The sequence below is a fragment of the Alexandromys fortis genome, unplaced genomic scaffold (genome assembly GCF_014885135.2).
Source record: "Alexandromys fortis isolate MF-2015 unplaced genomic scaffold, M_Fortis_MF-2015_v1.1 scaffold_164, whole genome shotgun sequence".
NCBI classification, from domain to species: Eukaryota; Metazoa; Chordata; class Mammalia; order Rodentia; family Cricetidae; genus Alexandromys; species Alexandromys fortis.
In genome coordinates, this window is record NW_026068047.1 from 1566700 (window position 1) to 1591943 (window position 25244).

The following is a 25244-nucleotide window of genomic DNA, read 5'->3' on the forward strand; positions in this document are numbered from 1 at the left end:
GAGCGGCGGGGAGGGGGCCGACGGCGCTCTGCAGAGAGCTGGCCCGGGTTCGTCGGCCGCCGTCACCTGACTCGTCGCAGGCGCTCCAGCTGAGGTGGGGGCGGGGATGGGGACGCAGCGCCGAGCGCTAGAGAGACGCGGCGGCGCTGGCGGAGGCGGCAGCGGGAGGGTACGGGCGCGGGGACCGCGGAGCTGAGCCAGGGACCCGGCCGGGGCTGCGAGCATCGCGGCCCGGGGACTCTGGGGCGGCGCGCGGCTGCAACCAGCCACCCCGCGCGGCGTCCGGGCTGCGGTGCTCTCGGGGCTGGGTGAGTACGCTGGGCTAAGCAGGTTCCCTCCCCTGCGCCGGGACCGGGGGATCCGAGGGATAATCCCCGGGCGCGGAGAAGGGCAGAAGCAGCCGGGTGACAGCTCGGTGGCGCGCTAGCGACCGGGCGGGGCCTGGGCTGTCGGCTCTCTGAGCTCCCAGCGGAGAAGGGTGAGGCGCGTCTCGGCTCTGGGCGGCCCTGTTACGGGGATGGGGAGAGAGGGAGGACGAGCCGCCTCAGCCCCTGGACAGAAGGGAGGTGGCCGCGGCCCTGCGGGCTACCGTGGGAAGGGGGGAGGGGGACACACGGCGCCCCCCCACCCCCCCCCCGGCAGCGAGAGGTGCGCGCTCCTGGGCGCGGCGTCTGGAGTAACCCCGAAACGCACCGGGTCCCGCACCACGGGGTAGGGTTGCGCGGGCAGCGCGGATTGACAGAGCGAGGCCGGGATGTGGCGGCCGCTTCAGGGTGTGGGGAAGCGGGACAGTGGCACGATGCTAGGACTACCTTGCGGGTGCTTGACAGCGCTGGACCACGATGGACCAGCAGCAGGGCTTGGCGCGTAGCTGGTCCCAAGAGGCGGTGCCAGGGCGGGGTCGGCGGAGGAGAGAGCCGCCGTGCGGCGGGAGCAGGCAAGGCCGGGGTGCTCCAGCCCAGGCGGTGCGGGTGAAAGCGGGACCGTCTCCTCTTAATTTCCTGCAGAAAAGGAGGCGGTAGACGCGGCCGGTGAAGATGTCGGGCCAAACGCTCACGGATCGGATCGCCGCCGCTCAGTACAGCGTGACTGGCTCTGCTGTAGCGAGAGCCGTCTGCAAAGCCACCACTCATGAGGTGATGGGCCCCAAAAAGAAGCACCTGGACTGTAAGCATCCTTTTATATAAGTGGGACGTGCGCATGGCATAGGGGCCTCAAAGGCCCGCAGCGTGGTCTTGGCTCTCTGTCATACTGCCTGAAGCCTTGGGAACCGGCTGCCCAGCGGGTTGCTCTTGAGTTTGTCTCTTCTCTGGCCTTGAAGATGTCCCCTAGGGTAGGCCCTGAAACCTTGTCTATCAAGCCATTTTTCCTTCTGATGACCTCCAAGGTCCTAGAGGAGGAGGAAACACACGCACGCGCGCGTGCACCCTACACACACACACACACACACACACACACACACACCTCTTCATAAAAATGTACATTTGGATTATGTCTTTTGAATCATCTTTTGTTTTTCTCCACTCTCTGTAGGTTAAGGGAAAAATAAAAGAGAGATAGGTTCATGGATGGCCACACTTGTCACTATAATTTCTTAAGTGCATTTTGGATAATTGTAAAATCTTGCTTTTCCCTGTGCTGCTGCTGCTGAGGATCTGTGTGTGAATGTGGGCGAGTGTGTGTGTGTGTGTGTGTCATATGTCACTACACTGAACTGAACTGGAATAAATCCAGGCTATTGAATGAGCAGCTCCCACTTCACAGATAATGGCGATTTCATTCTAAACATCTTGGCATATTCCTTTGTCCTATTCTCAGAAAAATGTTGGGTGGGATAATTGTTTAGGTCACAAAATGGATGTACTTTCCGAGTTAGAGGTGGTACAATTCTAGATGAAAAACGCTTTGTATAGTAATTTCTCATGGTCATTGGATGGAGAAAGCTTTATTCTGGTTTGGGAATCTATGTATTTCTGAAGGTTTCATGCAGGTAGTATAGGAAATCTTATGCTGCTGAAGGGTGAATAGTGACATTTAGAAAGCTTTGGGCAGTGAGGTATCCCCAAAGCTACCCCAATTAGTATCCTGCAGTTTCTGTCTGTCTGTCTGACCTGCCTAGAGGCTTCTGTCCTTTCCTGATGTTCATTGCTAAAGGTCAGCATTGGCACAAAAAATATTTGCCCATGCTTATTTTCCCATCTCACTCCCTTGACCTCTTTTTTTTGTCTGTTGTTTTGGGGTTTTATGTTTATATTTTGCATTTTATTTTTCTTACTTTAATACTTCTGCCTCTTGTGTTGCAGAGAAAATGGCACCACCACCCCTACCGCCAACCCCAGCTCCATCCTTTGCATGAGCAAAGTTTAAGGAAGCTCTCAAATGGGCATTGTCAGAGCTGCCAGGTAGCACTGACGAATTTTCTATCTACAAGTTTGTCTGAGGGGAAGACATTATTATGCCTTCCCTGAGGCAATGTTTAACAAAAATCTATTGATTACAGGATCTTATATTATACATTGAATACTGGGTTAGAGAGGCTACCAGGGCCAGGACACCTCACAGGGGCAGAAATTATAAATTCATGACCAGCTCATTTTGCTGCAGCATGCTGAATCATTTAGCCGTCTTTCCATCAGTTTCCCCAACTCTGGAACACTGACTCACATCTTAGTGGTCATGTCAACCTAGAAAGTGCTCATGATAAAAAACTGAGTAGGTGATGGGTTTGCCACTCATTTAATAGATCAGCATATTGATGGATATCAGAGAGCATTCTCGGGTTTGATCATTTCAGGAAGACATCATTCAGATAAAGACTAAATCTCCCAAATATAATTAGTTACCTTTATCCTATGGATCTGGAAACATCACTTGACGGGTTTGAAAGTAGGGTATTTCCAATACCCCGGCATAGGTTAATGAGTGGAGTGTCTTAGAAGACATGGATCATTGTAGAAGATTCCAAGTTAAAAGAAATAACCTGAACTAGGAACTGACTTCGTATTAAAAGGAGAATTATGTGTTACACTTTCTTTTGTTGGCTACTGAGCTTTTCAGCTGGGAAAACAAACCTGGATTGCTTTTAAGTACTGCATTTACCTGCCATCTGTGGTTGGTAATCTGCTCTGTTGGGAAAGGGGAGGAATGCTTAGCCTAACTAGTCTCCAAAACGCCGACCTTGCTTTTGTGGTTGTGTGTGAACTTCACAACTCACATACACATTATAATCTTTCTACCTGAGACATTCCTAATTCTGTTGAGTTCAAAACTGAACCACCTCTGAGGAGTGTGTTTAGTGGCTTTTCTTTTTATTGTTTTATCTTTTCATTAAAATATAAATGATTAGCGGGGTGTTGGCACACATCTTTAATCCCAGCACTTAGGAGGCAGAGGCAGGCAGATTTTTGTGAGTTCGAGGCCAGCCTGGTCCACTGAGCTAGTGCCAGGACAGGCTCCAAAGCTACACAGAGAAACGCTAAGAACAAAACAAAACAAAAACATAAATGATCTTCCCCTTGAGCTTAGACTTTAGGTGGACTTTGAAAAGTCACACTCCTGCTAAAAGACTGTGTGGAAAATTGCCCATTTAAATTGGTTACATGCTCAGAATTCTTTGTGAAGTTCCTTTATGAAGCAGTAGGCACGCCCAGTAGTTAAGAGACAGAGGAAAAGTACATTATTCTTGTTAATAAGACATGTGGACACATTACCTAAGTTTGTCCGTAGACACTGAACCATCAAAGCAATAGTTTAGTTTTGAAGCATCATTATATAACGATTAGGAGGAAGAGATCAGAACAGGTTGGTAGTCTGAAACAAAAAAAAATGTATTATTAGTTGGATTTGCACATTTTTAGTTTGGAGTGAGATAATGAGTACAGTTTAAGATTATGTGATTTCCTAAAATATTGGATTAGTTCGTCTTAGAACTTCATGAAATTAATATTTGATATTAGAGCACTAGCTTAAAAGCTAGTATTTTTAGAGTAAGAAACTAAAAAATAATTATTGCTAATTATGGTGATTTATACAATGTTGCTTAATAGTATATGATTTGCATGTTTGAAGAGATAATTTAACATTGGGGGCAGAATCTGATGGGGTAAAATGTGGGGGTAAATAGGGTCAGTTTCTCAGGGTTGGTGTTTCTGGGTATGTTTCTTGTTTGTGCTTTTGTTTTTAGATATGGCACTAGATTTTGAACCCAGAGCCCTGTGTATGCTGGGCAGACACTTTACCACTAATTTGCATCTGTAGCCCGGATTTTCTTTCTTCTGGCAACATTCTCTTTCTTGAAGGGAGAAGCAGATTCACATAGTCAGTAGCTGTATACCAAATGTTAAAAATATTGTAAGTATTAGCAATCTAAAGAATTCTTTAGATTTCTCAGTTGATCTACAAATTTCATTCTCTACCCTACCACCATCCAGTAATCATGTTGCCCCACTTGCACACTTAGAGACTTCACCAATAGTAGTTTTCTGGGGTGACATGTGCAGCCTCGCCTTACTTCCTCTGTAACTTCATGTGTGTGTTTGGTAGCATATAAAATGCCCAGGACTTAACAGGGCATCCATCAGTTTCCTTACCAATATGCTACATGGCAGTGGGCTATCCTCCTCTGTGTTGTGGTTACCCTCAATGCTAGCCCAAGTCAAATATCAAGAAAACCCTAGAAGGTACCAAGTACTGGTCCTGTAGGTACCAAGTACTGCTCTGGGGTTTAACAGAAATACAGAATTGGTCCCAAGAACCATCTGTGGGGGAAATTCAGAATGTATTGCAGCTCTGGTGTAAGATTCATTTGAATGATCAATGCTGATGGATGATTTCTGTATATACCAGTCAGAGTACCTGAATTAAAATAATCATAGTTCAAACGCATGCTCATCAATAACATCATGCCAAAGCAAATGGAAAACCCATTGGCCTACCAGAAATGTTACTTTTCTCTCATTATTATTCTTAAAAGTTTTGATAATGAGTTCATCCCACAGAAAAGTGATTCAAGTCCTGAATCTCTTTGAGAGATACTAAAAGTGTATTCATCATTCTTTTCCCCCCAAGTCCCCAAAACTAGTCTTCTCTAATACATTAGTATATATTTGCATGCTTAGTAATTCTGACATATATTTTGACTTATAGAAGTGCAGTTTGAGCCAGGCATGGTGGTGGAGGTCTGTATTTTCAGCATTTAGGAGGTAGAAACAGAAGGAACAGGAGATCAAGGTCATCCTGGCCTACGTAGCAAGGGCATATAGGTTTACATCAGATCCCTGTCTCAAAAGACTAAAAATCAGAAGAGAAAGAAATTTAATCTGTGCTAGTCCAGTGGCTACTATATTTGTACCAAATGTATTCTTTTTATATATTGAAAGATGTGATGATTGGTGAATAAAATTAGAATCATATATAAATAATACTGAGTATATTGTGTGATTTTCAATGTAAGTATACTAATTGGCTCTGTAGGATAATTATCATCGACTAGTTGTTTTGATTTAATTATTTCCCATTGTCTGGAAACATTCTATTATTTCCTATACCCGTGTGTACTGTGTGCCTTCTAGATTATATCAGAAGACCTAGCTCAATTGTGAAGACGTCTTTAAACAGTCTATATCAGTTTTTGGATAGTCAGGAAGAGAAGGGGGAAATACACGTCTGAAAAGCATTTAATCTGACTATAATTTGTGTTGAAAGTCCTAGAGGGGGCCTGTGCTGTTCCTAGCATATTGGGTGGAGGAAAGAGAACAAGAGGAGTTGGGTGACTTCTAGGAGAGAAGCAGAGGACTTGAAGAGAGTCTTGACTCCCTCAGTGATTTGTATGAACTTTAGGTCTGGTTAATTTCAGTGTAATATTTTGATATCTATTTTTTAATAAAGTTAATTATAAATAAGGAGTTTTGGGTAATAGATAGCAGTGTGCTGTTCATCATCTAGTGGAATAGCAAGATTTTTTTATGAATTAAAAACTTCTTATTGTTGGTGCTGGAGGTTGTACTCAGAATCTCATACATGTTCAACACATGTTGGGCCACAAAACTATATTCTTAGTCTTTAAAAAACTGATTCATTTATGTTTTCTAGTGAGTTGAAAATAGAAGGATATAAAATAGGTAAGGTCATATTTTAATTGCAATATTAACATGCAATTCTTTATAATGAAATCTGGAATTTTGGTGCATTGCTAGTTAAACATTCACTTAATGGCTGCTAATACTTCTTTGAGATGTAGTCTGTATGTTAGGTTCTTATAGCTTTCTTTTAGCTTTCCACAAAGATCCTTTAAAATCTTACTTCCTTCTTTTAAGTAAATCCCAGATAGGTTAGGGTATTCTTCAGGGCTTAATTTGGTTTCAGTAATTTGGTAAGGCAGGTCAGAAGTGACACAGGACCCTGTTCCTTGAAGACCACCATTGTGTTCACTACAGGGTTGTGTTTTGGTGACTCTGTTCCTGAGCCGGCAGATTTGAACAATCTTCAAGTAGAATCATAGTGCCTTTAAGTCATTTGGAAAACCACACTTTTTAACCATTAAAATATATAGGCTTATTTCTTTTCTCTCGTAAATTCCTTTTTCTTTGCCTAGAAACCTGTTTACTTGTGTTTTCTTTGGGGAAAATTATATATTGCGGTGAGTCATGTGGGAACTGTTCTGCCCTTCTGTCAATTATACCCTGACCTGTAAGACACGGACTCTTGCCGTGGGGCAGTCGGATGAAAGAAGACCCTGAAGCCCAGGCTTTGTGTCCCTGCCTTCTTACTATCTCCTCCTTTGACCTACCTGCCCGAGGACACCGCCTCCTTGTGTAGCGAGGTTTCTCTGTAACACATGGTGAAGGTGAATCTGTGTTGTAAAGGGTTGGTCAATGTGCTGGTCCAGCAGTCCAGGAGAGTCAGAGGACAACTCCTCACCTGCTCTGTGTTGTTTGACCTTTTGGTAAGATCACTTGACGACCGCCCTTTCATTAGCACTTTTATTTTCAACTATAACTGCCCTCACTCAAGTGTGAGTTATTCTCCCTGCCATCAGAATCCTTAACCTCACATTCTAGCTGTTTTACACCCAATTTTAAATATCTTCATTTGAGCAAACAAAACCACCTATGTAATGTCCCTGGACTTCATGGAGTCTTCCGGCAGCCAGCCTGTCAACCGTGCCTTGTGTCCTACGGCCCACTTTCTTGAAATAGTGACTGCAAAGATTTGTTACCCTCTTCAGATATCCTGTGGCTTTGCCTTTAATTCAGTCTTAAGCTATTGCCATTGCAGTTGTGCGCCCATCACCCACTCAGTTGGCCAAGCTGATAACCTGAGCGCTGTCTCTGACACACAAATACATTGTCATTCTCAGGTCCTCGTGCCATCAGTGCTGAGGCCTTGGTGGCTAAGGCTTCAGCTGTTGGAAGTCTGGGGACATCTGGGGAGACGGCATTTGCTCATCCACCACTACTGCTGCTGGCCATTAACACAAGTACCGTGACTACCACTTTCACCACTGTTCAGTCTCTATGCTTGTCTTGGCTCCTTCCTTTGAATTATGTCAGTTCTAACTTTCCCCTTTTTGCAGTTTGGAAGCTATATGAACCATTTTTCAGTCTTTAGATTGGTTGTATCTGGTAATATTTTTGTAATAAAAGAAATATAGGAATTTTTAAGACTTTTGCATTGTATGCCATTGCTGTCCAAGTTTGACTGCCCCTGTAGTTTCAGCCTCAGTAGTTAGGTTTCGGTAGAGGCAGTGTTTGGGTAGCCATCACCACCTTGTATCGGACCGTTCCTTTTTTCTGGTGTCTGAGGTTTCCTCAGTAAGGTCATGGTTTGGAGAGATAGTCGAAGAACTCTAGGATGACAGTTCCCGTGTGCAAATACTAGTTCACTCATTGGCCTCTGTTGCTGCTCCTAAGAATCGTTGGTCTGCCTGCTTTTAAATGATCACCCGCTTTATGATTCCTTTAAAGAATATCAAACTGCCATGGCCTTCTCTAGCGTGTGTGTGTAGATGTGGCTGTCCTTTTGGAACTGTATTGGGTTTCCTGAACTGAGAATTAACATCTCTCATCAATTCTAGAAAATTCTCAGTCTTTCAATTATCATTGATTACTCCCTATACCCACCCATTCTCTTTTGTCTCTGACCTTCAAGTTTAACTTGATATAGTACACATTATATCCTTTCAAGTCTAAATATACCTTTCATAGTTTCCAGTTCTTTTCTATTCAGCATGCCTCATTTTTCTGATTCTATCTACTTTATTTTTCCTCTCTCTCTGGCTGTGTCTTAAAGCTTTATTCACCAAGAGAGTCAGAGGACAACTCCTCACCTGCTCTGTGTTGTTTGACCTTACTTTCATTAGCACTTTTATTTTCAACTATAACTGCCCTCATTCAAAAAATTAATTTTTTTAAGTTTTTCAGATCTGCTCATTTGGGGATGGCATATGTTCCTTGCTCATTTTTTTGGATCCCATTTTAAATTTTCCCCACTTTTAGCCAAGCAAATTTTATCTTCTATTTTACATGGATCTGTTACCTGAGACCCTGCTTTCGTCTAGTTCAGCCTGATCCTGACCCTCACTCATGGGTGTTCTCAGATGTTTCATAGTTTTAGCTTCTGAAGTTGTGTTGGCTAGGTGTCCGTCAGTGAGAAAACCCGAGAACATGGTGTCTCATAGAGTTTGTGCTCGCGGCATGAAAAACCCACAGGTGTCCCATCCTGGATTGATTTCTGTTTTCTAATCTAATGCAGGCCCATGTTTGTGATTTTCATCCATATCTAAAAATCCAAAAAACTGAAATTGGTTTTGTAAATCTTTGGTGACAGAAGTTGGCCTGCTAGTCTGCATACCCCCTACCCTGAAGTATGTGTGTTCAACGACAGACATGTTGTTACTATAACACTGTTTCCCAGATTATACTGGGGTGTTAGTGTGTGGCGTGTCTCGGGCTTTGGCTGAACCTGAAAAATTGTGAAATCAGGGCTATATGGCCCTATGTTCCTGAGATACTGGGGTGTTAGTCTGTGGTATACATTTTCATCACAAACTTGAGACTGGGAAGGCTGCGGTTACAAAGGCCCCAGGGATTTTCCCTCATCCTCCTTGAGTGTAGCCTTAATGTGACACATTGTATTGTTTCCCTTTGCTAAAGAGCCTTCTTTGTGTGTGTGTTAGTTTTACTAAGGGTGCAGCCCCGAACCTGAGCACCTTATATGTGGGTCTTCGTTTCTTAGTCCCGGAAGACTGGGCACGTGTTGCCCACGAAGCTGTAGATGATGGCACCTGGAGGTCATTTGGATTCAACACATGCTTTCCTTCACTTCAGTGCTGCTCTGCCCTGGTGGTTTCCTTTGTGCTTTGGTCCTGGGCATTCGTTCATTACCTTCTGAGGAAGCTGGATGTGTGTGGAAGGATGTCTTTCCCTGGTGGTCCACCTGTGCACTAGGAATGAGCCCCGCCTGCTTTGCTCTTGTTCTCAGTCTGCCTCCCTCCAGTTCGCTCCTGAACTGTGTTTTAGTTCAATAAAATCACATACACTGCATTGCATTCAGTCTTGTGCACATGTTGTTTCTAACCCCCAACTTGGGCATGCTTGCTTAGGACTGGGATGGCTCCCTGCGTCTCAGAACTGCAGTGGGCATCCGTGTGGGTTTCTCCCCGTGATCGGAGCTCCTTCAAGCTCCTCTGACACTAGACAGAATGTGAACTAGTTTGGGGTTTAAATACTAACTGGATAACTAATTTTGTTACAAACTTCATTCTTCCCTAACTTTAGGTCTTTCCCCACATGCTTTTACCTAATAACATTAAAACTTCATTGGTTTTAATGAAATCAATTAAAAATAGGATATCTCAGAAAATCAGTTTAAAAAGCCCATTATACTGCTTAATGTAAGTAGTTAATGCATAGTTCCTGTTAGCCTCTTTCCAGTTACATTCTTGGGATATGATAAAAATTATATTTTGGCAGATGGCTATGGTGTGTGCCTATAATTCAAGTATTCTGGAGACAAGGCAGGGGGATAATGAGCTCAAAAAGGTCACACTGAACTACATAGAGAGATGCTGTCTCAAAGAACCAAAAACCAAAATTGAAAAAAATGGTTGAGTGAAATCATAAATTTGACAAGAAATATGTAATTAATGGTCAGGATTTATAAATTGGTAAGACATTAAATTTTGATTATGCCTGTACTCTTTGGGTTGTGTATTTGAAGTGTATGTGTACTTCCTTTGGTATATTTCTCTCATGACTAATAATTAGGAATTAATGTTATAGAAAGTTCTTCAGCATTCTCTGTGTGTAAATGTATGCTTTTACTTTCTTTGTGTTAGTCAGTTGTGGTTGAGTACTACTTTCAATGACTGCTCTATGATTTATGAATATGTATTTTAAACATGGGAAGGAAAGTTAAAATAATAATAAAACATAATTCAGACACAAACTCTGAATTACTTTGAAGTCATAATATTCAAAATTCAATAATACTTTTTACTAACATGATGACATTCCCATTCATGATTTGGAAGATGGGGATGGAGATGAAGCTCAGTGGTACTGAACATGCCTGGCATGGATCTATGGCCGGCACGAATCAGTGGCTGCTTTGTATAGGTACTGGGTTTGATCACCAATAATGCAAAAGGGGAAGGAAGGGAAGAAAGGAAAGGAAGGAAGGGAGGGAAAAGGGAAAGAAGGAAGGAAGGAAGGAAGGAAGGAAGGAGTAACTTGAAGCATTTAGAAAAGTAATGAGGAATAAGAGACAAATTTAACTTAAAATAGTATTCTTTTTATCTTCATAAAGAGAACAATAAGTGTCAGAGTATTTATTTCTCCACTTAGTTGGAGAAATTGGAAGTTACTTTCAGTCTTGAGACTTTGAGTGTTTATTTAGCATAATAGCATTACTTATTCATTTGATAAATATTTACCAAACATCAGGAATTGTTCCAGGAGGCAGGGATACCCTGGAGAGTAAGATGTTGCCTGTGGCATCAAGAGAGCTAGCAGCTTGGTAGGGAAGACAGAAACCGAAAGACCTAATTACCAGTGATTTCAGAAGCATTAAGGTTTAGCAGGGAAAGAAAGACCACAGTGGAGGTGCATTGTAGAAATGGTGTTTAAGGTCAGACTTTAAGGATCAAAGGAACTCACAAGGGTGAGGTGGAGACAAAGGCTGCTTGCTGCTCAGCAGACAGCGGCTCCTGCAGAGAAGGCACGCCTTAGGAACTTAAGCTGACAGCTGCCTAAGGCTGGTAGTGTAAGAGGTCAAATCCTGGAAAACATGGCTTCTGAACTGCTGCACCCCCACCTGCAGGACCTTCAGGGCTAGACAAACCTTAGGTTGCTCTGGATGCCCAGTTTTTACAGTAAGAAGTTGAGTTCCAGGGGCAAAATCACACATTTTCTGTGTGTTGATACTGGTAATTCTTACTGTCTTGAGCAGCTCACTCCTCCAGTGTGTCATTGCTTTGTTGGCCTCATTCTGGTTGGTAGATGCAGGCGTGAGAACCTCAGCTGCAACTCTTGATTATCCCGATTAGCATCAGCGTATGCAGGCTGTAGCTGTTCTAGCTTCTATGTGGTAATTCAATAGACTCTGGCTTAATGTAGTTGTGTTGTGTTCTGTTTCTCTTATCCCATCAAAGTTGCCCCGTGATCATGGTTTTATGACCCTTTCCTTAAGCATTTTGATATGTAATGTTCTGTTTTCTCCAGCCCTCGTACGAGCATGAGTGTGCCCATGGAAGGGTCCACAAGGAGCTACTTTTGAGTCTTCAGCAGTGAAAAGGCTGAACGAACCACTAACCCTTGAATCAGTCCTTTGCTTAGTGTTTATTTACTTGTTCCTTTCAGTAAAAGTTCTCACTATCCTCTAAATGAAGTTTTAATTTCTATCTATCTTTTTCATAGTATTTTGTGGTTCTGTAGTATATAGTATATAGTATATATTAGTATATCTGTGTTGTCATGGCATTGTACCATGCCAAGGATCTCTCTCTCTCTCTCTCTCTCTCTCTCTCTCTCTCTCTCTCTCTCCCTCTCTCTCTCTCTTTTTGTGTCTATATGTGTGTATACATATGTATATTTATCACACACTTCATACACCTAACCATTTTATTTGTAAATTGTACTCATAATTTTATAACCTAATGTTGTGAGTTGAGAGAAGTGTCTCTTCACTTCAGCTCAGCCTTGCTTGCCCAGATGAAAAAGAAAAAGAGTGGGTGGAAGGATAAATTAGTCTTCATCTTTGGGAGGATATGTTGTCAGTATCAGCTGAGACCCCTGATAACCCTTTGAACTAGTAATTTGACTTCTATAGGTTTTATCTTGGAAAAATAGAGAATTCATGAATGTTTATTATATCTTTGTATATAGTCCTTAGTGCTTTAAAAAAAACAACTATGTCTTCAAATAAATACTGGAAAACCTCAAAACTGGAAAGTTAAAGTATATTTGTCATAGAAATTGGAACATGAAGACATGGTTCCAATTTTAGTGTATGCATGTACTGGTGACATGTGTTTCTGGAAGACTATACACCAACATGTTCTCTGTGGATTGAAGGATTTGTGTTTTCTACTTTGTACCCTTGTCTATAATGACTGTTTTGTTTCTGTGTTAGAGGAGTACAGACAAACTGGTTATGGCAAATGAAGGACCATTTTGTCTTTTATAATCAATATGAGGAAAAAGCATGGATGGATTTGGACCCTCAGATGCTTATTCAGGATTCTTTTCCCATATCTGTTTTCTGTTTCTTTTCCATGTGGAATCGGTGATTCAAACTTCATTCTTGCAGGACAACGTTCTCAATGAGTCTGGAAGTGTGGTTTGCTATCATCGCAGCCTCACTGAGAAATTAGCTTTCTTGCTATAGCTAGAGTTTGACAAAAATCATAGCGGACAGTTGATTTCTTTTCTCAGGTTGCTCCATGTCTGTGGCATGGCACCATGTGTCTAGTTTACTTTCTGTTGCTGTGATAAATACCATGGCTGAAAGCAATTTGGAGATGGAAGGGTTTATTTCATCTTACTGTTTATCATCTTTCATGAAGAAAAGTTAGGGTAGAAGCTCAAGGCTAGAATCAGGAATCAGAAGTCATGGAGGAATGCTGCTTTCTGGCTTGCTCCTCAGGACTGGCTCACCTTGCCTTTTTGTAGACCCCAAGACTACCTGCCCACGAGTGGCGCCACCCATCGTGGGCTGGGTCCTCCCGCATCAATCATCAATCAAGGCTTGCCTATAGGCCAGTCTTAAGAAGGCACTTTCTCAATTAAGGTTCCCTCTTCCCTGACGTCCTTAGCTTGTGTCAAGTCAGCAAAAATCTAACCAACACACCATGATTGTCAAGCTCAGCCAGAACTACTGTCTTGGGATCAGTCCCAAGAGCTAGGGACCAGGTGCAAATTTTCCTTTTGACTCCTGTTGCAGTATGCTTTGGATAGCACTTTTCAGTCTCTTACCTCAGGCCTTAGATTCATCCACTACAGTCTAGCTAATGAGGAAAGGAAATATTCCAAAAGATGGGACTAGATCTATATAGCATTCCTATCTGTTTCATTGGTAAGACTCAGCCAGTAACATCAACAAAGTTAGAGGATAGTCTCTAACTGTGAGCGCAGGAAAAGAAAATAGCTTGTGAACACAGGACATTGACCCTCCCGTGCCCATGGAAAGGGCATTGGAAATATTTCTCTTGTGCCTGTGGGATCTTGGGAATTCTCACTATCCTCAGCATAACAGTTATCCAGATGTACAGTGAGCTAGCTGAAATGAGTCCTTTCCAGAGGGTAGATGATTCTGGAAATGAGTAGCTAGAGGCCAGGCACTGGTTCCCTGACCTTGGCACACATGACAGATGGGCCTTTGTGCTCTGGTCTGTGTAGTTTGGTTTGGTCTTAAACTTTTACTTGTATGCAATGGTTTAGATTTCCACTCTCAAACATAGTTGATATGTAAACTGAAGCCAGTGCAACACCCCTAGTCTGGGCAATTTTTCCATGTTAAATATAACACAAGCTTTTCGCTGAATTTGTGCAGATGCCTAGTGTTTGCAGTCCGTGTGGACAAATCAGAGCTCGGGACTCATCTTCTGGTGGCCTTGTGATTTTGAGCTAGTAATATGTAAGTATATCAACTAGTACATCAGTAGCAGACCCCTAAAAGATAGCTCTCTAGATCTGCCTGATGCTTTTATTGGTTAATGAATAAAGAAGCTACTTGGGCCTATGGCAGGGCAGAGTAGAGCAAGGCAGGAATTCCATGCAGAGGTAGAGGAGGAAAGAAGGCAGAGTCAAGGAGATGCCTTGTAGCTGCCACAGGAGACAACGCTGGAGCTTTACCCAGTAAGCCACAGCCTTGTGGTAATACACAGAATAATAGAAATGGGTTAATTTAAGATGTAAGAGTTAGTTCCTCAGAAGACTAAGCCATTGGCCAAGCAGTGTTGTAATTAATATAGTTTCTGTGTGATTATTTTGGGTCTGGGTGGCCAGGAAACGAAAGAGCAGCCTCTGACCTACAAAAGGCGACAATTTATTTTATCTTTTAAGCATTAATGGAGACAAGTAAGGTTATTTTGAGAAAGTAAAAGGACTGTTTTGAGCTTTGCATCTAAAATTGAAAATTTTTCTGGGCAATCAAGTCTGGTAGTACTCTATCATCTTAAAAAGTGAATTATGCAAGATACTCTCTTTGAACCTCTTCTTGGGTACCTACATGGATAGAATTTCCTTCTAAATTTAAAGTTCATCTCAATTCACTTTTTAATGTAAGACACACTGGCATTCTGTCTTTACCCATAAGACTTAGGTGAAGGGGGAAAACGCTCCCTAGAGGGGAAGCGGGGCTAGTGTGAGCACAGGCTGGACGTGGCAAATAGAAGCACAGCTGAGGTCTTCCTCAGAAGGACCCTCTGAGGTCAGCGTCCCTTTCCCAAGCTTGCAGAGGAGAGGAGAGGCTCATCCAGTGCCTGCCACTGCCGCAGGACAGAGGTCAGGATTTCTTCGCATGTTCTATCACAAGGTTCATGTTTCCTTTCCCACCTTTGCATGGCATCCCTGCTTATCTGCCCAGTGTTGTAAGAAGTAAAAATACAAAACAGAAACAGATAAAATCCCCTGAGATTGTGTCAAGGAAGTTCAGTAGCTATTTCATTACAGGGATAAACCCCTGTGCAGCCTATCTTTGGATAATAGCAGGGGAAATGTGAAGGGTGTGGAATCAGATGACTGTCCAGAGCCCATTTGCTTCTCGCCAGGGTGCCTGTTGTAGGCTTGTATGAAGGCATTTATTTTGACACACTCTGGCGACATTGGGAGCTGTGAAGCGTACAGCTTAGACAGAGCTCCAACAGATGACCCAGGCTAACCCTGATACTGCTGCCTTCTGGCTCTGATCTTAGCCAGATAAATTGAGTTCCTGCAGGTCTTAGTCTTCTCCTTTCTAAGGCATCCTGAAGTTACAGTAACAATGAAAGGAATATGTTTGCTAAAACCAGTGACAACAGACCAACCCAAATGACTCTACAAATGGTTCCTATTAGAGGAAAAGGTTGAGGCACAGCAAGCAGCAATGAATTTGTTAAAGAACAGCCTGGCTTCAGCTGCTCTGGGCTTTTCTGTGGTATCTGCTTGAGAAATTAGGTTTTTGAGTTTTTGTTGTTGTTGTTGTTGTTTTATTTTGTTTTTGTATGAAAGGGAGGAAAAGGCAACTAATCCTCCATTGTTTTTTTCCTATGTTTTGGGCTAGTGGCATGCGTTAACACTAATTATTAGGATATAGATGTAGCATGTTCAGTTTAAATCATCTCGTAAGATCAAATACAAAAGCCTGGGATATGCATCATGGTTTGCTTGATGGCTGTGGATTTCCAAGGCTCAGCGTTGTGGCTTTAGACTTGCCCCTTTTTTTAGATATTATTTTAAAATTTTCAGATAGGGGATTAACAAAAGTGTGATTGGTTATTTAAGAAAAATAGTGGCACTTGACCCCCAAAATGTTTAAGACACATGGAAATGAGAAGAACAGAACTTGAAGTGACCTTGTTATTATGGTTAATGGTTCATATTGTTCTCGTTTCACACTGTTGTCCAGTTGAAAAGATGCAAAGAAAATGGGGGGGCATTAAATTACTATTTTTGATTTAAGCATCAATATATGCTGTTAAGAAAGACTTGAAAAATACTTGGAAAATAATTTCACCTAATAGTGAAAAATAGTTTTTAAAATGATCAATAGTTACAACGAGACGCAGTATTTACGTTGTGTGTGCTTATAGGGAAAATATACTGGAACAACATTGATGGTTTTGGGCACCGATAGAGGCGATCAAAATTGAGTAGAAATTCAACAGCAGCAGAAGAGTAGATAAACAATGTAAAGGACGCTGATACCTCTCCTTTGGGCGGAAGAAATTCTGGAAAGCTTTAGTTGAATCGTTGAGTCATTTAAAATTTTATATTTAAGAAATTAATTCTTGGTGTCAGTAAGTGTGGCTATGGTTAAAAATTGATAGCACAATACACTAATTGACCAAGAGCAATATAACTTTTGGAAGGTCAAAGTTGTAAGTATCTTAATTGTGGGCCCTTCTACTTTTAAGCATTTTTTGTCTTATTTTTAACTATGTGGACTTTTGTGCCTTTGTGTGATATGTGCACTGTGTGCAGGTGCCCATGCAGGCCAGAAGAGGGCATTGGGTCCCTTGGAGCTAAAGTTATAGGTGATTGTGAGCTGCTCAGTGTGGATGCTGGGAAGCCACACTCAGTCCTCTGCAAAAGCAGTAAGTGCTTTTAGCCACTGAGCCATTTTTCCATCACCCGATTTGGTATTTTTCAATTTCTTAAAATTGTTACACATGGTTAGACTCTATTTAAAAGTATATAAAAAGTCAAACATCTTTGACTTAAGACTATTAGTTTTTAGTTAAACTCTTAATCTTAAAAGTTCAAGAATTATTAGCAATAGGATGTTAGAGCTGAAAATACATGAACAGATTAAACATTAGCAATTTTTCCTTTGGGTCGGACTCATTTTATTTACATATAATATCTTGATTATCTTATTTTGAATGACATAATATTATAGCACAAATAATTAAAAAAAATTTTTTTATCAATTTTATTGAGCTATACATTTTTCTCTGCTCCCCTCCCTGCCTCTCCCCTCCCTTTCAACCCTCTCCCATCGTTCCCATGCTCCCAATTTACTCAGGAGATCTTGTCTTTTTCTACATCCAATGTATATTAGATCCCTGTATATCTCTCTTAGGGTTCTCATTGTTGTCTAGGTTGTGATTTGTAGGCTGATTTTCTTTGCTTTATATTTAAAAAACACTTATGATTGAGTACATATGATAATTGTCTTTCTGGGTCTGGGTTACCTCACTCAAAATGATGTTTTCCAGGTCCATCCATTTGCCTGCAAAATTCAAGATGTCATTCTTTTTTTTCTGCTGTGTAGTACTTCACTGAGTAAATGTACCACATTTTCCTTATCCATTCTTCGGTCAAGGGGCATTTAGGTTGTTTCCAGGTTCTGGATATGACAAACAATGCTGCTAAGAACATAGTTGAGCACATGTCCTTGTGACACGATTGAGCATCCTTTGGATATATACCTAAAAGTGGTATTGATGGGTCTTGAGGAAGGTTGTTTCCTAATTTTCTGAGAAATTGCCATACTGATATCCAAAGGGGCTGTACCAGCTTGCACTCCCACCAGCAATGCAGGAGAAGCTCAAATAATTTTATGTTACATGAAAGTTCTTAGAAATCTAATTTTATGTTAACATGAAAGTATACCTTTCCCATAATAATTTAATACTTATTTCTGGGCTGCTAGTTATACATGGGAGCCACAGTAACTCTGTAGGTACCCTTTTTCTTCTATACATACAGCAGAAGAGGTAAGGCGGAAAGGCATGGGCTAGACATGGCCTGCTGGGAGCACTGAGCCTCTTACCTACCCTTCTGCCCTTCCTGTTTTGAAACTTACTCCTATGGAGAGACATGGGGATTTAGTGTGAGCAGCCTTCTCTTTTCTGAGAGGTATTGTCTGTTTGCAACCAATCAAACAGAACCCTTATTTCATGGATCTGTTGCATGAGTAGAATCAGGTACTTCATTATTAATGTGCAACTGAGCCGCATAGTGTTCTCTTAGACCTACAAACCTGTAGCAAGTGTTTCCTAACTAATTTTGAGGTCTGAAACACTCAGGTCTAGTCTCTTGAGTTAGACAGCTAAGAGTGCAAGGCTCTCAGAGTTGTACCGAGAGGGAGAGGAGATCAGTAGAGTGTCCCATGGAACCCCAGACTTCTTCATCCCTCAGAGGAGATTTGTTAGGCACAACAGTAATCAGGGAGTCCTCAGAAAAATATGTCAGCTACTCAAAATATTGCTTTCATGTTATAACAAGTAGGAAATCCTCAAATTATGATTTCTCCTTTATCCTTGTGTTTCAGGAACATACTTGAGAGCATTTTCTAATAATTAAAATAATTGCAAAAATGATTTTAATTGAGAGTTCAGAGACAGGGTAGAATAGGAAGATAACTTGAAATCTTTCAAGATATAAGGTAAAGATAAAGTAAGTAAGAAGTTGAAAAGAAGTCCAAAGAAAATAAGAAGTCAATGGTATCAATGGTAGGAAACTAGATAAAACTTTCTACCATTCCCCCAAAGTAGAGTACTAAATGTGAAATTAGAATAAGACAGAAAAGAAAGGAAATGGTGGTACTCATGGGAAGAATGGGAGGCCTGGGGACAAAGACATCACGTGGACCAATAGGAACTAATGGTGTGAGCGTCACATCCTTTGTTGATTTTTGTTCTTATTTCATTTGGCTTTTGTTTTATTTGTTTTGTTGTTATGGTTCTTTGTTGTGTTGTTTTTATTTTAAGACTGGGTCTCATTATATAGCCCTAAGTACCCTGGAACTTGCTTGCTATATAGATCAGGTTGGCCTTGAACCCATAGAGATTCCCCTGCCTCTCTTTTCCTGAGTGTTGGAACTAAAGAAATTTGCTGCCACACCCAGCCATCTTTAATATCAGAGTGATGTCAAAGATTGCATAGAGAATTCTGACTGGCTTCATTCTTTTCTCCTCTGCTTCTTTTTGTGCCGAGGTTTCAAATTATAGGGAGTCTACCCTACCTGCAGAGTATTCTCTAAGCTACCAAAATTTTTATCTCTAAATTATTCTGAAATTTCTGGCTTGTTTTGTGTTTAGTTTTTTTAAAGCAGTCTATCATTTGCTGTCAAACAGAATAGAAGAAAAATGTCATGAGGATCATCTATTGTTATTTTACTAAGATTTCTATTGGAGGCCAAAGTATATTATTATTTGGTTTTCTTAAAAGTACTTATGGTTCTATAATTTGGTAAGCAATAAAAACATGAAGTCTTTATGCTAAGGCATTTGTTGGTAGAAGGAGAGCTACACTACAAAGTCTGATGTTTTAGGACTCAGTACTGCAATAGAAAGAGAAGGTTGGTAGGACCTCGATGGTTTTTATGCTGGCCGGCGATCTACCAGCTGCCCTTTCCTTGGGTGGTCCTAAATGACCTTGTCTTTTGCTGTAGGAGGGATGAGAGGTAGTTTAAGCTCCACTCTGGTCCTTGATGAGCTCACACTTGAAGGTGAAGGATCTAGGAGCACAGATGCCTTCACAGCCTCTGGCCAACGCAGAACATCCTCAAAGGGCTGGTCAGCAGAGGAGCCGCTGAACCAGCATTTGCAGGGACATTGCTGCAAAACAGGACCCAGCAGCAAGCTTCTGAGTGTTGACAAATAAGTCCTCATGAAGTATCAGCAGAGTGACTGATGTACAGGAGAGAACAGACAGTTTTGTCTGGCGGGAGTTAACAAAGGCTTTTCAGTGGTGTGTGTGGTTGGGTATTAGGAGGCAGATGGAAGTTTGGTAGACAGGGAAGCATGCCTGGCTCTGGTGTGTTGAATGTATGGTGAAAAGGAAGGGAAGCAGCTGAAGCTGTGAGGAAATCGGCATCGAGGCCAGTACCATTGTTTGATAAAGCTGGGACAAGCCAGAGCTTGAACCTGAAGAGTTCCATGGTCAGATTTGTAGAATGGGAACGTAGGTTCCATAGATTTAGCACACTGGAGAGAAGGGGAGCTTGACATTTACGTAGGAGAGGCAACAAGTGTTGATGTGTCCCAGCAAGGCCACTGCCCATGAACAGAGTGAAGAAACTAGGGGAGGATGGACATTCTGATCCTGGTCTGGTGGCCACGCAGAAAGTAAAAGTGCTGCTTAACATTTTCAAGGACAGCTCATGACATAGCCAGAATTATTGGCCTTAGAGACATTTGTCAACACTTCACAATTTAAACACAGAAACCATAGAACCCTTCATCTTCCCTGCCTCAAACCACTAATATTCCATCCCTCGCTATTGTCCCCCCGCTCAGTTGGTAGCAACTTTAGCCCATCCTTGTGCTCATGTTGAAGCTCTTTCTCCCATTACATTTTTTAGTCAGGAAAACTTGTTGGCTCCACCTCTCATAGGTCTGACCACCTGTGTCTCTTTCTGGTTTTCTGGAACAGCTGCCTGATTCTGCTTCTGTCCTTCTCCACTCCCACTGTTCCCCCTGTGTCTCCTCAGCAGAGCAGCTAGGCAGTTATCTCCCCCATTCCTTCGGCCAAAGCTGTCTTGACCTTCAGTGATGAGTAGGGTCTGGACTTTGCTTCTCCAGCTCATGTGGATTCTAGACACACTAGCCCCTCACTGTCCCGAACAGTTAGACATGCTTCTACCTTGGCACGGACTGTTCCCTTGACCTCCAGTGAGTGCCTTTCCCCCCAAGGTCTGCCTGGGTTAAGTAAGAGAGCCTGCTCCTGAGATGAACTTGTAAAGAGGAAATAAAGAAGCTATGTAAAAACATTTAAAAAGCAAATATGCAGAAAGAAATTTAAATTGTTAATCACAGAGGTAAGCGTCTTGAGGTCATGAGTGAGCAATGGTGGCAGTGTGGTTTGGAAATTCCCACCTCAGTTGAGTTTCAGGCATGCTTTAAGCAAGTATGCCCCACGTAGGGCATTCTCATTATTCCCTGAAAAATGCGTAATAATTTGCTGCGTACTTTTTCTTGAAAAAATGTTTCACATTGTCTTGCTATTACACAAGAACAACTAAACGCACTTGGTGAGTGTGCATTCGTTTGAAATGGGTGCTCTTTCACCACAATTACCTAATGACCTCGCTCTACAGCAGACGCCAAAAAACTAAGACCAGCCCAAAAGCCACAGAGTTCACAGCAAGGGTAAGCGATGCAGAATGCCCGGCTCACTCAGTTTAAGCCCACCGTGTTAAGACTTGCATTGCATCCATTCTTTAAATCCAATTTTTAAAAAAGCATATTTTAGTAAGGAGTTACACTTTCATAGAAAAATGCCCCCTAAATAAATAATATCGCTTGTCCTTGAAGGAAGATACTTAGAGTGACTGAGTAGACAGGCATGCCTGTCAATAGCAACAACATATCACTGTTAATTAGCATATTCATTGCTTAGAATGCAACTATTCATTATTTACTTATGAGTAAACTCTTTAAAAGTTGACATCCACTTCATTTTTGTGTTCCTATGGGAAATAGCAATAAAGAAAAGTTTGTATTCTAATGGAGATACGGATTGGTGAATTTGGTATATTTGTTGAAACATTCAGTGACTCTAGACCAACATCACTGGTTCGAGACACAGTTAAGCTGATGTGTATTGTGCCTGAAATTGTCTGGGTTTCTTTAAACACCATCAATATAAAACAAAGTGACTGTATCCCTGAGAAATACAGGGCCTAACTTGTACATTAAATTTAGGTAATTTATTAATTCGTCAGCAAAGATTGATCAGCCACAGTTTAAAGCAGAAAGCTGTATCAGAGCTTTAAACAAGTCTTTCTCTTTTTTTTTAAATTGAATTTATTTTTACATGTATGAGTTTTTGCATGTGTGTCTGTGCACCACTTGTGTGCCTGGTGCTCATGGAGGCCAGAAGAGGGCATTGGATCCCCTGGAACTGGAATTACAGACAGTTGTGAACTGCCAAGTGCTGCTGGGAATCAAACCCAAGTCTTCTGGAAAAGTAGCCAGTGCTCTTCCCCACTGAGCCATGTCTTCTCCCCCAGGAGTCTCTACTTTAATACTGAAAGCAAATGACTTAAGACTCAGTGTTGGCTACAGGTGGGCAGCAACACGAGTTAGGCAACTGAGTGCGTACTTGGTTTACAAGAAATACTCAAGAATTCCTATTTATTTGGAGAGCTTGGATATTGTCAGTAAATAAAGTTTATAAGGAGCATCAGGCTTGTTGTAGGCAGGAGTGAGAGGGTCAGTATGCAATAGTGTAATAAGTAAATTGAGCAGCACATTAGCAGCAAAAAGAGCTAAGGAACAGTGAGCTGAAAGCACAGACACTGGATTCATTAAGTGGAACCTTGACTGAGGGATGAAGATGATGGGATTTCCTTTGCAAGTGGTGGAACGCTGACATTTTGAGAGAAGATAGGCACACTTAGTTCCAAGAAATCTTTGAGGACCTCCATCTTGTCACATGCAGAGGGGACTGAGGGACAGGGATCCCCATGGCGGGACCTCCTCAGCAGCTGGAAAAAGACACTCAGGGTTGGGAGGCTGTAGGAAAACTGGGAAGTATGACTGCAGTTGAAGATGGAGCTGTTCACCAGTGTGGTGTCAGTGTGGGTGAAAAGGAGAAAGAACACACGCGCGTGCACACACACACACACACACACACACACACACCCCTGTTGCCCAGTTCTGCTCTGCCCCATGGGATTGAGAAGAGTGCAACAGTCCTAAGTTACTGAAATTGGGGATGAATCCTCGTTGTGATGAACCATTGCTTTTTAATAGCAACAGAGTGAATGCTGCTGACAGGGAAACTTGAAGTGTTTGTGAATTCCTTGATTCTCTCTCCTTGTGCCATGTAGGACGCAGTAGGCATTGTGTCTAATGCTCTGAACTCTACTTAGAAGCATCATTGCAGTGTGGAAAGGGGCCTGTACCCTTGGTCTAGTGTGGAGCCTCTGTATTTGTTGGTAGCTTGGAAAGGTTTTTTTCCTGGCCAACAGTCCTGTTCTGAGGGCACAGTCACATAGCTCCTGACATTAAGTATGTTCTGGTCTATATGATAACTTGCCATGAAGCATGAGTGTTGACCCTATGACATGCAGCCATAGCTCTTGCCTTGTCTAAACACCAAGGGACAGGTTTTTTTTTTTTTTTCCCTGCACAGGGTTTAAGGCAAAAAAGAAGTGTGGAACTTCAAAGAGATCTGAAGCTCTCTGCCAACATTGCACAGCCTCCCTTGCTGCCATGTGTTGGTTATCTTCTGAGAAGGAGGCACAGAAGCTTCAGAACAATTGTCGTGATTTTCTCTCTCACCGGGTGGGGTAGTGGAGCTCAGCTTTCTCATGACTGTAATTAGCGCTAATGTGCAACTGAACTGCTTCTGGTTTTTAAGAAATAATGACTCAGGCTCCGTGAGTTGGAATAACTATTTTAGGTACCCCCAAGAAGAAAATGAGGCATTTATTCTGGTTCTGTCGAAAGGTGGTTTATCCCATAGTCTCTCTTTCTCGGGAATTTCGCTGCTCAGGAAGAGCTCCCACTCTTTAGTATGAAATACACAGATAGGTGGATGAGAGCTGAGCATGGTGGGACAAGAGCTAAGGTGGTGTGTCTTTGTTCTGTTTCTGTTACTGGGGTAAAGACTGTGACCAAAGGCACCTTGACGAGGAAAGAATTTGTTTCGCGTTACAGCTCTCCAGTCACGCTCCGTTGTTGGGGTAAGTTAGGGCAGGCACTGTTGCAGAGACTGTGGAGGAGAGCTGTTTATCTGCTTGTTCAGCCTGCCTTCTTCCAGCACCAGGTGCCTAAGGGCTGTTACCGCCCATGGTGGGATATCCATTTGCACCAGAGCTAAGGAAACTGTTCAAGACTTGATACTCAAGAATTTAAGAAAACACTTGCAGAGTTGTATACAATTTACAGAGGCATAGATGGGAAGAATTAAGTGTGGATATAGTGATACAGTATAGCAGAGTCATGCAGATCCTGGACTACCCTGTTGTGAGGCAGTTAGTCTGCTCACGGTAGGGGCATAGCCTAGCTCAGGGTTACTCTTGCTGCGATGAAACACCATGATCATAAACAGCTTGTGAAGGGAGGGTTTATTTGGTTTACCCTCTCGCGTCATGCTCCATCACTGACGTAACTCAGGACAGGAACTCAAACAAGGTGGGATTGCATGCAGAGGCCATGGAGGTGTGCTAGTTGTTTCCTTGGTCCCCTTGCTTGCTCTGCCTGCTTTCTTACAGAACCCAGGACTACCAGCCCAGCGGTGACCCCATCCACAATGGGCTGGACCCTCTCAAATAAATCACTAATTAAGAAAATGCCCTATAGGCCTACCACAGCCCAACTTATGGAGACTTTTTCTCAATGAAGACTTTCTCCTTTCAAATAACTCCATCCTGTGTCAAGTAGCTGTAAAACTAGGCAGCACAGGGCGCTTAGCCATGGACCATGTATACAGGCGTTCAGTCACTAGAGTTCTTTGTTCTTGGTGGAACATAACAATGCCAATTTTCCCACCTAGTATTTGAATCAAAGGAAATAAAGATGCAAGATCAGAAGTCACCCAAGCAGGAGGAAACTTCCAGGCACTGCTTACTCCTTCTGAACTGTGTATGTGAACTGTCTGCATTATTGCTAGTAAGGGTAAAGTTTGAGGTGCAGATAACGTGAGTGGGGACAGGGAGCTGTAGTAAGATGGTTTCCGTCATAAATGTGTTCCGACTTTATTGTGAAAGATTCTGCTTTCTTCTTGATGGAGATTAGCTATGTTACCCTGAAGGTTTGATAAATACATTTAATTGAATCGTTTTTAAATGCTTAAAGGCCATAAAGAAATAGCAAGGGGATGTCCTTACGACGAGTTGTTAATGGCTGAGTATTAAGCATCATCTGGGCTTAGTGCGGGAACCATGTGGGAAGCATGGTTATATTTGACTTTGTTTAACTCGAAGAAAAATATATTTAGCCGGGCGGTGGTGGCACACGCCTTTAATCCCAGCACTCGGGCGGCAGAGGCAGGCGGATCTCTGTGAGTTCGAGACCAGCCTGGTCTACAAGAGCTAGTTCGAGGACAGGCTCCAAAACCACAGAGAAACCCTGTCTTAAAAAAACAAAA

The 25244-nt window shown here is 42.3% G+C and overlaps 1 protein-coding gene across 1 annotated transcript in view; it reads left to right on the plus strand.

Annotated features, from left to right (window-relative positions):
* The first annotated feature begins 1037 nt into the window (after window positions 1-1037).
* Snap91 (synaptosome associated protein 91) overlaps window positions 1038-25244 on the plus strand; it is a 108424-nt gene continuing 84217 nt past the window's right edge. Inside the window, exon 1 of the mRNA XM_050118935.1 lies at window positions 1038-1167. Coding sequence (XP_049974892.1) covers window positions 1038-1167 — 130 coding nt within the window. The remainder of the gene's footprint in view (window positions 1168-25244) is intronic.